Source organism: Ammospiza nelsoni, chromosome 4 (assembly GCF_027579445.1).
Source record: "Ammospiza nelsoni isolate bAmmNel1 chromosome 4, bAmmNel1.pri, whole genome shotgun sequence".
Lineage (NCBI taxonomy): Eukaryota > Metazoa > Chordata > Aves > Passeriformes > Passerellidae > Ammospiza > Ammospiza nelsoni.
In genome coordinates this window covers 25,690,784-25,707,323 of record NC_080636.1, presented here as the reverse complement: position 1 = coordinate 25,707,323, position 16,540 = coordinate 25,690,784, and the positions used below count along the sequence as shown (strand labels likewise).

At 35.6% G+C, this 16,540-nt stretch overlaps 1 protein-coding gene across 1 annotated transcript in view; it reads left to right on the top strand.

The window, feature by feature from the left end:
- The first annotated feature begins 1,527 nt into the window (after nucleotides 1-1,527).
- The window catches only part of GABRG1 (gamma-aminobutyric acid type A receptor subunit gamma1), a 31,457-nt gene continuing 16,444 nt past the window's right edge, over nucleotides 1,528-16,540 (top strand). The window contains exons 1-2 of the mRNA XM_059470373.1: nucleotides 1,528-1,671; nucleotides 9,213-9,280. Of these exons, the coding sequence (XP_059326356.1) occupies nucleotides 1,560-1,671; nucleotides 9,213-9,280 (180 nt within the window). The 5' untranslated portion in view covers nucleotides 1,528-1,559. The remainder of the gene's footprint in view (nucleotides 1,672-9,212; nucleotides 9,281-16,540) is intronic.

Sequence of the window (16,540 nt, the reverse complement as noted above, 5' to 3'; positions counted from 1 at the left end):
AGTTTTGATTTTCAGTGAGACTTGCTAGTGTTATCCAAGAGGTGATGCAAGGCCTTTCTATTACAGACTGGTTTGAGGCATTTCCACAAAGGACTGCAATAAAAGGCAGGCATGCCTTATCTCACTCTGTCCTTTCCTGACTTTTTCTGTCCTTTCTTCACATGGAACATACTGGTGGTCTTCTTTCCTGTGGTAAATTTGCTGAAAATTTCCGCTCTTAGTTTCTAGGGCAGCATATGTCCGTGTAATTTAGAAGCCCTTAATAAAGCAGTAACATTTTTAGTTTTGATATACAATGGGAATTGTCACAAGGATAGTAATTTAATTATTTTCTTTTACTGGAATATTGTGCTTGTGTTAACATTGGCTCTGATTTATAGGGGCTGCATATTTTCTGTAATTGCTAGCCAGTGCCCATTTGTGAAGGTAGGTTGTGTGACTGTTAGTTACTGCTGTCAGTCTCAAGCAGTTTGCTTGACCTCAAGCCCATAGCATTTCCTTGAAATAAACTAGATGAGTAATATAGATAGCAGTTTTTAGCACTGGAGGAATATTGAAGTCCATACTCATTTGATTGAAATGGAAAGAAAACTACTTTCAGGCATTCTTTGACCTTTTGGTGATATCTGAGTGAATTTGCAGATGCAACCAAGGTATTGCAATTTTTTTTAATGATCTAGGGATTCACTATCTATTGCTGCTTATCTAATTAAAAGATAGGTAATAAATGAATATGTAATTATTTTCCTTGTACAATTGTTTCATCTTGATAAAATAGGTAGCTAATAAATGATCTGAAAATGGAGTACCATTCCTTTGAGTTAACTATACCATGTATACATTCAGAGACGTAATTGGCATATGTCTGCAGCTTCTGCTTCTCCTAATGCTTAGTTGTAGCACATGGATGTAATGTTTGCTTGCTTAAAATGTGAATGGAGTTTAATCAGAATGCAAGTTTTATTTTTTTACATCATATAACAGAGTCTACTAGGAAGGAGATTCTGTTGATGCTTTTTAAAATAGCATACAATAGATATGCTATTATGAAGATTAAGCATCTCTTAGAAATATCAGCAGCATTGCTTGAGAAAGAAATGCATGTAGGGAAAAGCTTTGGAATTATACTTTTGTTTTAAAACAGGAAAAGGCTGACAGTAAGCTGATGGCTGCTGCTGCCTTTGTGGGTTTGACTCATGGCTTGAGTTTTTCTATATGGGTGATGTGTGGATGCCTCTATTAACATTTACACTCTCCACCATCCTAAAACAAAATGTTGGTAAATATTTTATATATATATATATATATATATATATATATATATATATATATATATATATAGTAAATAAGGGCCTGCTTCTTTCTTCTGGCACGAGAATGCATTTATGTTTGCACAAACTATTCTAAATGGTGTTCAATATTTTTATCTCTTTCTTCTCCAACTCTTGTGTATTCAGTTTCACCGTGACTTGTGTTTTTCCCAATTTTGATTTCCTTTTTTTTTTTTAATCACTCAACATAGAGCTGATAAAGCAGATGATGAGGATGATGAAGATCTAATGGTGAATAAAACATGGGTCCTTGCACCAAAGATTCATGGTGGTGATGTAACTAACATCCTGGACTCCTTGCTTCAAGGATATGACAATAAGCTTCGGCCAGATATTGGGGGTAAGCTCATAAAATGATTCAGTTTACTAGAAAATGTGAACTAGAGATGGTGTGCATTTTGTCAAAGATGGCAAAACTATGCTTGTTGCAAAACTCAATATAGCAAGCTAAATATAAGAGTAATAAAATGCAGTCATTTTTCTGGAACTAGTAAAAAATTGTTCTATACAAGATAAGACCTCATCTTCTATTTATAATATTTTTTTCTTATGGAAGGTACTGGTTTTGGGGGACAGTGAGCAATCTGTAATTAATCACTGAAAGGCAATTATAATTTTCTTTGTTTAACAAAGATCTTCTGTCAGAAAGAACCGTAGATATAAACCAGCCATGGCCATTTCAAGAATTGATCTTAAGTCTTTAGGACTTCATTAAAGCATTATCCCTAGAAATTTTATTCTTACTCTGTGAAATTCGTTGTGTCTATTTTGAGCAAATATAGCTCAACTCAATTGTCTTCTTCCCTTAGCAGAGATTTTGAAAAAAAACCCAGGAGTCTAAAAATATAACTTAGCACCCATTTTTAAGTGGAATATAGGAAGGAAAACTGCATTGCTATAGATCAAACTTTGCAGCTATATGAAGGCTGCATCTTTCAATAGTCAAAGCATCAATTTGCATATAACTATTAAGCATAAATATTTGGAAGAATCATGTTTTGAAAACATGTAGTACATGAAACCTTGCCAGCTCCTTGCATGCAGGATGAAATAAAAAAGCAATATATTTTCTCTGAGTTTGTTTCCTGAAATGTGAAGGAAGAGGTGGAGGACATAAGTATTTGTGATGTACCTGGCACTCCTTATCAAAGGAATGCCATGTAAGTCTGTAAGCTGTTTATACTTTAAACAACAATCTAGACCTGTTTCATTTATGTAGGGGAAGAAAAAGACACAATCTCAAATTAAGCATCTTCCTTTGAAAGCTTCTGACAAATTTTTTTCTTCCCCAAACTTATTAGTTCTGTTTTATTGGTGACTGTTATCTTAGAGGTGTTGAAAGGCAATAATTCTCTCCCTGTCATAATATAATCACATATGAATCTCATAAAGTTTGGTTTGAGTCTTTTCCTTCATGTTCATTTAATTGAATTACTAAAAACATTTAGGCAACACGAAAAGTCCTCCAGCATGTTTTTCCTTAAATTCTCAATGTGTGACAAATGTATAGCTTACTGTTGGTTTTTCCCCATTTGATGCAACAGACAGAAAAGTGATTGTGAGGAAATAAACTGTCTCTTCTAGGATTCCTTCTAATGATTAGCTTGTAGGTGGGGATGAAACAAAAGAGAATTCTCTTTCTCTTCTCTCCCCATAAAACTTACAAGTAAATGGAACAAATACAGAGGAGGAATTTATTCTGACATGTCAAATGCATTTAGATGGGCATGGAAGAATTTTGATGTTATTCTTAACTTTATTTTCATGGCTATGTTCTGAGTCTTGATAGGACAAGAATTGTCTTTCTGTGAGTAACTCAATGTGCAGCTTCTCGGATTCAAAATATCAGTTCCCAAAAGAAGACGCTTAGTTCTAACTTCTCTCTCATAAATGTACCTCTTCTCAAAAGTTCTGTACCTATATGACATTGCTATCTGGGCCCTGCATCCATCCACTATACTAGAACATAAAGTTCATGAATAATCAGCCAGAGTAATGAAAAAAGGAAACATTTGGGGGTATTTGAAGAAATGTTAAGCATGATTCTGCCACAAGGAAGAAATTTTGGACAACATAAGATGAAATTTCTGACTTCAGTTGAAAGCTCTGCATTCTGTCCAGTTGTTTGGAAACTGCAGCAGATATTTGACAGACAGAAAAACAAAATCAGACTATAGTTTATTCATCTTAATCTGCTTCAAGTATGTGGATAAAATCTGGTGTCAGATTCCTTTCTTCAGAGTGTGTGTCAGTTCTTGTACAACAAGGTTATTGAACTGGAATTTTCATTATCTTTCAAAACATTAGAATCCCACTGAACGTTCTTATGATTGAATTACAAAGCTCATTTACAATAGCAACATTTTTTTTGTTTTGAACTTGGATTTTTGGGTTTGAATCCCCGGGCAGAATTTAGTTTTCTTCCTGGTGTTGACACAGAATTTCAGCATCTCGCAGTGAGATAAGAGTTTCATTGTTAAACATGCAGTTAGTTGAGGGACATGCTAAAGGAGAGCCAAATGAAAATTGGCATTTTGGACGCAATACTGAAATTTAATAGGGGAAAACCATTCTGTAATTTTCTGCTTGTCTCATTCAAATAACTATGAGTTGTAGTAATTTCTTCTACCCTTTGTTATGTTTAGTAATCTTACTAGCCTTTAATTCAAGTTATGTAGTAGGCTTGAAGTGTTTGGAGCATAAATGTTCTATCATTCTTCTACTCAGTATTAAGTAATAGTAGTTATCAGATAAAGTCTCCTATCTGTGGTATAAATATGTTTAATTACAGATACAACATTGGAGTGTTGATATACTAATGAAGCAATATTATTCTCACTGTAACATTACCTTCTGGGTGCATGATTTTATAACCATACTGTTTCACCTCTAGCCCCGCATCAACGTCACTATTGTTTTTGAACTGTCCTTTTTAAAGGAAAGAATTCTGGCTTCTCATTTTTTACCCCTCTCATCCTATGGGCACTGATCTACTAATATTATCCTATCAATGTACAGATAATTTTTTCCAGCAGTGATGCGTATATGTGCAAAATACAACTGCACTATCTGAAATATTAATTAAAAATAGGAAACAGTCATCACATATCTACAACTTTAGTGAGTGTTTTCATTAACAGTTTAAGACAACTCATCATTGATGGAAATCTTAAGAATTTGGGATAATTGGGTGGGAATTTAAGGATAATTGCTCATGGATGTAGAAAAATTGGATACCTAGAGAAATGTGGATCGTTGTTATTGCCCCATAAGCAGAACACGGGTAAATAATTACATCTCTCAAGTGCACTAATATGAATAGTCATGTTCTAAGAGACATCAGGAATACATGGAAAATACAGGGCTTTCAAACTGAAGTGCTAATTCTCAAAAAATAAATGTATTAGAAAGTATTCTGTTGAAGAGGTGCTCCTAGTGTAGCAGTGATGAAAGTATGAAATAGGCAGAAAAGTAATAAGCTCAAAATGATGCCTAAAGATTTTTATATATTTTTCATATATTTGTAACTTTGCAGACTGTTAATGCATAGTTATAAGTTTTAATACTTTTCCTGACTTCTCCCATCTTTCAACAAACTCTTAGTAATACATTCTTGGAATTCTGTTTATTAGTCTAGCAAGGACACTTTGTTTTGCACCATACATTGTAGATACAATAATGTAGAGGGTTAAAAGATCAAGGAGCTCCAATGGGGCAGGACCTGGGGGAAATTACCTAGCCAACTGTGCTTCTAATTAGACAATATTTCTCAGATATACTAGTTAAATAACCTTATAAAAATTGTAGAAATACTGTAGCACATGTGCATATTGCCATATTGTGCCACTGTGAATGCTTTGCATTAAGGACTTGCTTTTGCATTCTCATTTTAACACTCTTTGAAAAGTTTTTTAATTTTATTCCAGACAGCAAAACAAGCAGGAAAATACCAAGGAAAGTTAGAGAGAGATGTATTTTAAGAATATTTTCCAAGAATTGAAGAAAATCAAAATACAAGAGCAAAATGTAGAATCACATATTCAGGGAATGTTGAAGGTATTGGACGTGTGCACTGCATAGAAAATCATGGAAATTATAAAAATGGTGGGGTAGGAGTATCTGCAAAAGATGAATTTCTTTTAAGTAGAAGTATAAAAAGTTTAGAGAACAGAGCTCTGCCTTCATCAAAATCACTTTGAAAAAATTCTTCAGAGGTTGACCTGGAAGCCTGCTGTAGACGCTTGAGACTAAATTTTCAATATAAATAGCCATTTAAGTAATAATCTTAGATAGCTGATTCTTAGAATTGTATTGTTCCATTAAAAGCTATTACAAATTGAAGGACTCTGTTATTTCTGCATAGGGTACCCACCGAATTTATTTGCTGAATAAATACCTTATCACTATAGGGGATGCTTCTTTAGGCAAGTATTGAGGAGTTGGAGAAAACATGCTCAAAGAAAATAAGCCAGGATGAAGTTACAAAAGTGGTCTTAGTTAAAGAGCATAAGAAGTATTAATTAAAAACAAAAGTGATGTGACTTAAACCTTCATTAGAAAATGAGGGAATTGTGGTAAACTATGGGGTTAGTGAATTTAGGTGGACTACCATGCTCTAGGTTAATGTATTGAATGGATTGGAGGAGTGAAAATAGCAGAATTAAGGAATAAAAAGTGCAATGTTCTAGACTTTTACAATAATGATTATTATTTGTGTCAGGAAATAGATGTTTATAGAATGAGAATAGCTGATAAGAAGAGCTCTTAAGTGTAGCAATAAGAGATATATCAAATATTAAAAGCTGAAAATTGAGCCCACAAAAGTATAGGCTAAAAACCAGGCACTTTAAATATCAGGGTCAATTACTAAAATAATTTGTCAATTATTGAGATAGATTTTTATTGCTATGATTTTTCTTATGAGGAATAAACATTTTTCAAAACTTTTTAAACCCAGAAGAAGTTTAGTCTAGTGAAAAAAAAAGTCAAAGCAGGAAATCAGAAAGTGAGTATATCTCTCTAGACTGGGCTTGCCAAACAGGTTCCCTGTGTGCTGCAGCTGCATTAGAAGCTGACCTTATGGTCGGCTGCTCCTTTTTGCTCTTCTTTCTCTGTTTCCCCCTTCCTCTTGAATATGCACTCTCACCTTCTTGCTTTACTCTAGCCTGCATCATCCTGTCTTTCAGTTTAAATATTTAAAGTGTTCAAGCCCTTTCTCCCCTTGTTTAGAACACTGCTGCTCTGCACTTCATGCAGGATGTGTTAAATAGCCTTCTTCTTACTTGTGTTTTCAGGGCTGATAGCAAGTTTTAGAGTATAATAGGAAGCAGCCAGGGTCAGAAAATCTTCTCAATTTGTTCTTCTCAAAGTATCAAGAAGGTATTTTCGTTCAGCATTTGTCATTTTTATGAACTGTTACCACTTCTAGTTCAAGAACACAAGAAGTATTAGTTAATCCTTCTAAATCAGAAGTACATTTTTCTGTACCATACAGAAGAACTAAGGTAACAAAATAAGCTTCTTCCAATCCTCAATTTGAGTTTCTCTCTCTGGATCATTTATGTCAATTACAATAATTTTAACAGAGGCAGATTTTTAAACTGTTCTCTGGCTCTTAATACTTCTTATAATCTTACTCAGAGCAGTATGGAAATGGCAAAATTAGCTGAGTGGCTCACTACAGGAAAGCCCTTGTGGCAGGTGAAGTACTGCACGATGCAAGTATGAATTTCTTAAAATTGGCACAGCCTCCATTAAAAACTGTGTCACTGACAGAGCTTGACATTTAGTTGTTAATAAACATCCCAGTGGCTGGGATATCTATAGTGTGGTCTCATGGGAAATTTTTGATCAAGAATAATGATATTTTGAATTATTTTAGTAATTCATTTCTATAGTAAAGCTGGCAGATGACACAAAGACTATTGGAAAGGGGGTGGCTGCACCTGCAGAGTATTTAGCTCCTTCAGTATAACTGGAATTGAGAGGGTAAAAAAAGGAGGGGGAGGAGAAGGAATTCTGTGAGTTGTATTTCAATGAATTATTCAACATTACTTGAGGAATAAGGCAAGATACACTTTGATCCACCTCCTTGTGTTCTGCTCTAGCAGTGGGGCTGCTGTTATAAAAATAAATAGGATTGAAAATTAAAGGAAGAGGATATCCATTTGCAGAATGTGATATATGTCTAAAGGATTTCGTCATACATATGACTAAATACATACAATATGAACTTTCTTCTTACTCTGATATTTCAGTCTGTGTGTATGGGTCCTTTTGTTGTCTCCCTTCCTTTATGAGCTCTGCAGAAATTGGAAACATTTGCAGCTTAGAATCAAAGAATAACAGAATTACAGAATATTTTGAGTTGGACGGGACCATAAGTATCATTGAAGGAAGTACTTATTTTTTCTCCTAGGAGATAAATTGGTTTCCAGAATCTGTTTAAACTTTCTCTGAAGCATGCTGGGGATGGTATGGTGATCAAGTGACTCTGTGCTCTGTGGTCATACAGAAAATCCTTTGTGCAGCCTCACTAGTGTGTCTTTCTGTCAGGCTTATGTTCACACCATTAACCAGATTTGGAATCAGGGCAAATTTCCTCCCAAGTGAGCTTGGCAGGGAAAAAGTATCTTGGGATATTTAGGAAATGCCTCTTGCCTGTCATTGTAGTTGGCAAGGATGTCACTGTTACAGTCTTGCTTTCTGTATGTCAAAGTTTTCAGAGATTAGGTTTGCTGTTAAACCCTTGGCTTTTGCTGTATAAAAAAGTTAAATCTGATGACTGAGGCTCCCTCTCCTATGAAATCAAAATGCCTTTTTGTTTGTACCTTCCCATTTTTTTTATCTGCAGCTTGAAAGAGATGCTTCTTTATTGTGCCATACCATAAAAGGACTAGCAGAGCTCTATTATTATTATCCCTCTTCATTCTATTGGGTACAAGGACATAAATTCTCTTGTGTCCACATTCTGGTTCTTCAGCACAAACCAGAAGATGCTTGGTAAAATGATGAAATTAGAATGCGTCCTCTCCTCTTTCATTTGTGCCCTTTTTTCTGTATAAACCAGTTAGGAGATAAAAAATGAGCTATGAGAGCTTCCTGTACTTCAAGTGTGCCTTTTATGGACTCTTAGACTTTGCATCCTTCTGAAAATGCACAGAGTAAAGAGTATATTCTGTACTGGAATACATTTTTAAAAGTTTTTGGTTTTTTGTTTGCCCAGTGAGAGTGTTTACCCTGTTTTTAAAGAAAAATAATTTTGGTAATGTTTACCTTTTAAATAACTTTAATTGACGAGCTTTCAATTTGGTCTTTTAACCAGTGTAATAATCAAGCTGATGAAAGAGCATTAGTAATCCCTAGGTGTGCTGTAGCTTTATGACTTGAAGAAGCCTGTGGTGAAAAGTTATTTTTTATCTGTTACATATTCTCAGAAACTGATAGAAGGCACTTCATATTGATTCCTTGCAGCTGATAAACACATTTGTCCCAGACCTCATGGTTTGTTTTATGAAAAGAATGTTCCAAACTTGTTTTCTTTTTAGGACTGCATTTTTATGTTGGAAGAGAGTTTTGGGGTTTTTTGTTTCATTTTTTTTCTTTTCTTTTCCTTTTTTATCTATCTTATATTGATCAAAAAGCACAGGTGAAGATTGCATTATGAACTAAAATGTTCAAGTTGATATTTCTAAAAAGTCATATGAAATAAGACAGCCAAGTCATATATGATCCTTCACAAAATGAACAAACCAGAAATTAAATTGTTCTGAATCTAATAAAAAAATACCAGATGCAGTTTTTAGTTAAATAAATTAAATTGCGCTAACAATGCACAGAATTAATGAAATATGTAATTATTATGGTTACTATTTTGTTTAGTGAGAACTACGGTGATTGAAACAGATGTCTATGTTAACAGCATTGGTCCAGTTGACCCAATCAATATGGTAAGTTCTGATTATTGACACAAAATATCATCTGCATGTTGATATGGGTTACTATTATGAAATAATTCTAATCTCATTCAAATTTTTCTTTATTTCTTACTATGTATTCTTATGCTGTCGGATATGATTGTAGTTATTGCAGAGATACATTAAGTTGCACTGAAATTGTTGTAGTTTTAAAAATAGTTTTTCTTTTAGAAATGTGAGGTCACACAGAGTCCATGGTATCAGGTCCTTATTTTAGTTTGTGTTGAACATTTCCACAATATTTGTGCATATCTGGTTTGTCTCTGGCCTGGTTTGATTTCCTGGAGCTACTCTTCAGAGTCTAAGAAAAATAACAATTGACACAGTATTTGAACAAAAATATTTTCAGTGAAGTGATTTTTTTGTTTGTTTGGTTTTTCTTCAAATTCATAGAAATCAAAATTTGAATTAACTCTTTTGTCCTTCTTTTTCCATTTAGTTTTCTGTATCCTTTTCAGTGTGTGTATGTATACACAACTGGTTTCCTAGAAGTTAAGAAATACATCTCACCTAGTTTGTGGTACACCTTTGAGATCTGACCCATCTGTTCAGTACCAACACTGAAGTAACAGCACTTATGAGGAAGTTGGGGATGTAGGATTGTCTTAGTTCTCTTAGGTTGTGTGTTGTATGAAATGGGGGGGGCTTTAGAAAGGCCTTTTGGCATGACTTCCGCCCAGGACTAAGAAGGGGCCTTGTCTTTGGGTGATTTTGAGTTTACCTCCTTTACTTCCTCCCTACCGAATTGCTGACAGTATTGAATTTGCATGACAGAGAAAAGTTTTGTTCAGAGGCTAGAGCATGCCAGTGCAGAGGGCTTCTGAGCATTTCCTGAGAGTGCAGTAGTTCTCAATTATTATTAAGAATCTTGTGGTTTAGACGTGTGGGGGTAGAGAACAGCAACTTTCAGTGATGGGAAGCCAAGCAGGAAAATCCAGTGGTACTTTGATACTTTAAACAAGTTTCTGGATCACTAGAGTATTTAGGCTTATAATACTAAATCTAAAGATTTTTGAATCTGTCTTTTAGAGCTAGTCTGTGCTATGTATTGTGCAACAGCCATGTAAAATGCAGCTAAGTGCTGTTACATGGCACATTCAGGCCTACCAGGCCATCAAGCCCAGCCAACATGGACTTGTGAAAGTAAGGTCCAGGCTGACCAACCAAATCTCTTTCTATGACAAAGTGACCAGTTTAGTAAATGAGGGAAAGGCTGTGTTCTATCTAGACTGCAGTGAAATATTTGACACCATCTCCCACACCATCTTCCTGTGAAAATTGGCAGCTTCCTGAATGAAAGAACATGAAGGATGCACTTTGGCCCATACGTGAGAATTTGTGAGGTTTTCTAAAGGTTGTGTGGATTCAGTGTGCAAGCAATGGAAATTTTTGGAAATTCAAGTATATATACTTCATGCAATTTGGTTTGATTCTCTTCCAAATGGCAGGAATTCTGTGATCAATTTGTTCATAAGACAGGACAAAAGTACCAACGGGTCTTTGAATATTACCTGTTTTTTATTGTACTGTAACTTCTTTGAGAGAAGTTAGAATTATATTATTTTTCCCAGTGTACATTTTTAGTTCAGTAGGGAAGATGATAGATTCCAATCATTGTGGTGCCTGTCAGCACTGCAAGTGATCATGGTTAATTGGCTTACTCAGATGACTGTTTGAGATTGATGGATGCTGTTCATGTACAGCAACTGAGTAAATTTTTTTTTCAGTAGCCTTGAGCATTGTGGGATTTTTTTATGGAATATACTTAAAATTCAAACCAAATATTTCTACTAGCATTTCTTGTGTTACCAACTCTAGAAATTGAGTAATACTTCACAAGTACTATTTAATGATTGTTGTCTCTTTTTTTATTCTCCAAAAAGATTAGCTTTAATTGATTAATCTGGTTCTTGCAATTTGATTACTGCAATTGGAAAATACCTCTAAGACTTTCTTGTTCAGGGAGAATTGACCAAATACATGCAGTATTCTGCTCATACTGGGACAGCATAGCAGTTTCTTTTCAGCAGCTGGTCCCAATTCCTGTGATCAATTTGAAGAAAATGGTGAGGGGTGAGGGAAAATGCAATTACTGTACAATTAATGTGCTGAACAGTTACTGTACAGAAAATACAGGTACAGTACTGTACTGTACTCACAAGTGTTGCTGTAGCCTTCTGAAACCAAAGCAGACAACAGACATCTTTTCAGTCCTCACTTTAAACAGCATTCAGTGTTTTTCCTGTTTTCACCTGCAGTTTACCCATTGTCCCTTAATAAGTGTGAAGCCAGGAGAGGTACTGAAAGTTCCACACAAGTCACTAGGAAAATCTATGCTCTTTGCTGCAAAGTATGGCTTTCTATGAGCCATGTAATAGCATTGCTATGTAAGGCTGCAGTCTTTTTGTGCTGTGGTTTGTTCTGAAATCTTAGATTAGTTCATGCTTTAGGAAATACTGGTTTTGTATTGTACCACTGCATCACTTAAGCCACAGCTGGCATGGTGGCAGTAATGATAATAATCAATATAGTAGTAGTACTACTACTACTACAACTCCTGCTTATTTTTACTTCACTCCTCTGATTTCAGTAGAGTGTGCCAGCATACTGTTTGGAAATACTGTTTGTTTCTTCTCAGATTCATAGCATTCACAGCCAGAGCAATAACCAAACTGCCTCTGAAGTGCCTGAGCTTTCAGACATAAGTGCTCTGTAGTTGCACGGGGCTAATCTGTGATTCTGTAACTTGTTAAAGAAATGGCAGGGGTGCTGAGCTGTGGACATGCATAGGGCCAGACAACAATTCTGAAAAAGCTTCCTTTTTACCTGTGGTCAGTCTGTCAGTGTGTTGTGATAAAGTCTCTTAGTTTCTTGTGTTTGTACCACTTGATCTGTTTAAGTATTGATTTGAATGTATTTCCTACAGCTGTTCCTTTGTTGCTTCTGCACAATGTCTTCCACGGTCACTTTTCTTCTCCTGTGCTGTTTCTTCTTGAAAGTTTCATGCACAAATTTAGACACCTTTCTTTGTCAATAGCCTGTTATTCTCTGTCTCCTTTTGTTCTAAGGAATCTAAATTCTGTTCTGTGTCACTAATATGTGTTCACAGTTGTTTTGTTAGCTCAATATGACTGAATTACAGCTTTAAAGCTTACAAATTTTCACCTCTTATTCACTCTCAGTTGCTGTGAATAATCATTAATTTATGGCATTGAGGACTGGAATCTAAAAATTTTCTATGATGTGATGGGTCTTAGAACCAGGAGTAGTCTCAATTTTGTCTTGCAAATTCTGAATACAAAGGGATTTTATATTTCTTTATTTTTTAACCCATTACATAAAAACTCTTGTCCAAATCCTCATTGTTACGCTACGTATTTCTGTAATCTTTCCAGTTGCAGCTTGGCTCCACTCATTGCATCTAGAGATGTCCTACAGGTAGAATTTTCCACTTTTCCTACTGACTGATCTCTTGTTCAGGTTCTTCTTTTGTCTTCTCTTTCATTGGATTTCACACATAAACTGTTCCCTTTCACTTTCAAGGTACTTCAAAACCTGTCCTCAGTGATTTTTAGTTGTTTTTTTTTTTCCTCAAGAGGCCATTTCCTGCCTCAGATCTTGCTAGTTTCTGCTCCCATACTTTCAACTTTTTACATCAGTATCTCCCAAGCTGCCCTTTATGCTTGAAAGAAACTTCCTATAAATGTCTGCAAAGCAACTTCATTGTTTCTCATTTTGTTTCTGTTTAAGCTTACTTTTCCTTTTGCTCATTTCCTATTTTTCCCCCTCTGTGAAGGTTACAAAATATCACAAAGAATTAAGCTCATGTTGTGCTAAAGTTGCTGTCTGTAATTATGCCCCCAATAATTTGGCTTTCCAAATCTTGCCTTTTATGTTAAATTCAGGCCATCAGCTGCTTGCAGAGGTTATGTGTCCTGTATAAGCAATATTGAGTCTGCATAGTTCAGTTATGATCTGAGATGATCTAAACCAAGAGTAATGTTAGTGTAAGTATTACATAGCACTTCACTGAGAAGGTAAGGGTATTTACTAGTGTTAAAGATAACCCAAACAGCACTTTACTCTTTCTTTTCACCCCAAAGCTGCACAGACTATGTCTCTGTTCTGATGTATAGTTTATCTTTACTTGCTGTGCCCTAATAAACTCTCCAAATACTTTCTGTCTTCTTCAGCTGTGTTGTGTCCTTTGTGTCTGCAGCTAAGACAAGATCCATTTAATTTTTTGTCTGTACCTCTTATCTCTGTGTCAGCTGTAAAATAAATATTTTGAGGAGCATTACACACCTGTTCTTTAATTCCTTATCTGTCTGTCTGTATGGACATACGTTGTGCTGCATTCCAGTTGTGTGAATAATTCTGCTGGCCTGGATTTGAGCTGGGTTTTGGAGAAGAGGCAGAGGGTGTGCTTTGATTGTTGCAGTAGCTGTGATAGGGGTTGTACAACATCTTGTTGTGATAGGGGCTGACCTCAGCAGGGGCTCTTATCACAGGGGTTTCCATGGCTGCCTCTGGGCCGTGCACCAGCGAGAGCTGCTGCAATTCACTGGCCCCTACAAGGGGGCTCACACCACAGAACCTCCTTCTCTCTAAAGCCAGGCAGATACAGCTGGGTTTCTTTCCTCACGGTGTGTGCTACAGAAAGTTCACTTTGCTGACAGGGGAATGCTCTGGAAGCCTTGTCCTGCAGCAGCACCTCCAAACTGTTTACCAAGAAAGTAACCCTACCCCTGGAGAGAGCGTTCCTTGCTCCCTTGGCAGCAGGGCTGACTGCACTGACCAAGTTTTTAGGAATGGAATATGCTTTTGCTGATAAGTGAGTGCAGCTTCACTGCCTGTTGCCCTTGGCTTCTATTTTATTCTGGTTTTGCCCGATTTTAAATTTCACTGAGTCTTTCACATCTGGGTGCTTATTTAGACCACCATGGAGAATGCACATTTAAAACACTTTTTCTTGGGCTATATTGAAGTGTGTCATTCACAAGCAAACAGAAAATGCTGATTGAGATGTTGCCTTTTTGAATAACAGTGGTGTCTCAAGTGTAGAGTTTTATCCCCACAGCAGGTTATGTTCTTAAGATCAGTAAGGCTAGTAAGGAAGTAGAGGCTCCTTTTATGAAGTTCTTCATGGCTATACATGCTCTTATATATTATTTATCTTGTATAGTGTGGCAGATGATTGGTGTTTGAAGGTGATTCCTGCCCCATCAAACAGAAAACCAAATAGGTATACTGTATTTCATGTGGGATCATGTATTTTACAGGAGTTGCAGAGTAGAAACCAAGCCACAGATAAGTCTGTTTGCCATCAATGTTGGGGTTTTTAACCATGGCAGGAAAACCATGTACATTAAAGACCAAACAGTAAGTGTGCAGTTAGCCTTGCTTTGAAAACAGTTGCACCATACTGAATGGTGAAGTATTCCCTTTGCTTATAAAGAGAAATGACAAAACCATGTATGCCTGAGTTATGTAAGGCTTTGCTTTTAAAGTTGCCTGTGAGTCCAGTTTGGGCTAGAGTGTCTCTAATTTCCGCAAGGTAAATGTAGCTGCTTACTCTAGAAGGTACAGTCAATGGAGCAGATAAATCACTATTGACAATCTCTAAGCCAAATCCTTAATCCATTTATTCATGTGGTTTTATATATATATATATATATATATGTATTTACATGTTTGGTGGTTGGTTTCTATTTTTATGGGGTTTTTTTTTTGTTTAGTTGGTTTTTTTTTTTTGTTTCAGTTTGTTTTTTTGTTTCAGTTTTGGGTGTTTTTTGGTAGTTGTTGTCGGTTTTAGTTTTGTTTTGTTCTGAGTTCTCTAGTTTTTTCTAGAGTTTAATGTTTGTTCATGAGAACTACTGGCTGAAATATTCAATATTCTGTTGAAAAGTAAATCAATTTTTTAATATAATTTTTACCATGAGAACGTATATAGATTATGTATATAGCTTGTCTACTTCCTCTCCTTATGCTCTCTTCAAATGACCAAATCTGATGAAATAAAAAGCGTAGATTTTGCTGTAGTGCTTAAGTTTCTTTTCTAGCTAATCCTTTCACTATTGGCAAGATTTTAATGATAGTTCATAGTATACTAAACATTGAAATAAGTCTTGCCTTTGTTGTTTGCATCTGTCAATTTGCATGTTCAAAATGAGGACTAGATTAGCACAGATGCCAAATTATGATGTGAAGAGTGAGATTTTTTCCTGAATTGTGACTATGTAGGTCCTACCTCACCTTCTGTAGATATGATTTGCCATATTTCCACTTACCCTGTGCATATGTTCTCATAGCATCCTCCAGTGTGATTATCTGTACAGTTACAGCAATCTGACCGATTAAAACTCTGGAAGCAGAGACAATGCACTTCTGTTCACTGCATGAATTCTGTTCATTGCATGGCTGCAGCATCATTAATGTAATATTACAGGTATGTGTCAGAACCACTGTGGTTTGTTGGATCTGTTAGGTTTCACCCTAAGGTCAGTAAGTTCAGATTGCTTTAGAGACCAAACAAAAATGGTTTAATAAACCAAAAAAATTTTACTTTTTCTTTGGTCTCAGCCATGGGGACAAAGTTCTGAAACCATTGTTGGCCCTGAAGCAGCTAAACAAAAACTCTTTAAAGGGCTTTTAAAGTAACCGACCATGCAGAGTAGCCACATTTTCAACATTTTGTTAAGAAAGGTTATACATCAAGGATAGGTTAAGTATTTTAATAAATTACTTTATAGCCCCTTATTGATGTTCAAAGAAATTTGGGTGAGGGAAAAGGTAAAGGTTACAAGTGTTTATTGGCACCACCCTGGGCAGATGAAGATAAATTGACTAATGCTTGATGCTTTATTTTGTGCTTGCCTCTTAGGAAATCATGTGGTTACTGGTTTTGTTTATGACGATTTTTGTTTTTAAAATCTTTCCATCAGAGTATTAAATTGGTATTTAGTATTAAATTACATCTCTTATTGTGAAAACATTTAGGCTGGTAGAATGCTTTGTTTAGTTTCCCTTTCTTTTTTTTTTTTTTTCTGAAAAATTCCCTTCCTCACTGACATTGAATTCCAGTTTAAGAAATTAGAATGCTGAATAGAATGATACAACACCTGACTAAAGTCATATCAAGTTGTTAGTTCAACTGCTTTGAGACGCCCCATATGAAGCAGATTTCAAAATGTGCCATTACAGGAACAGTGAGGTGCCCTTCACGCAAAATTT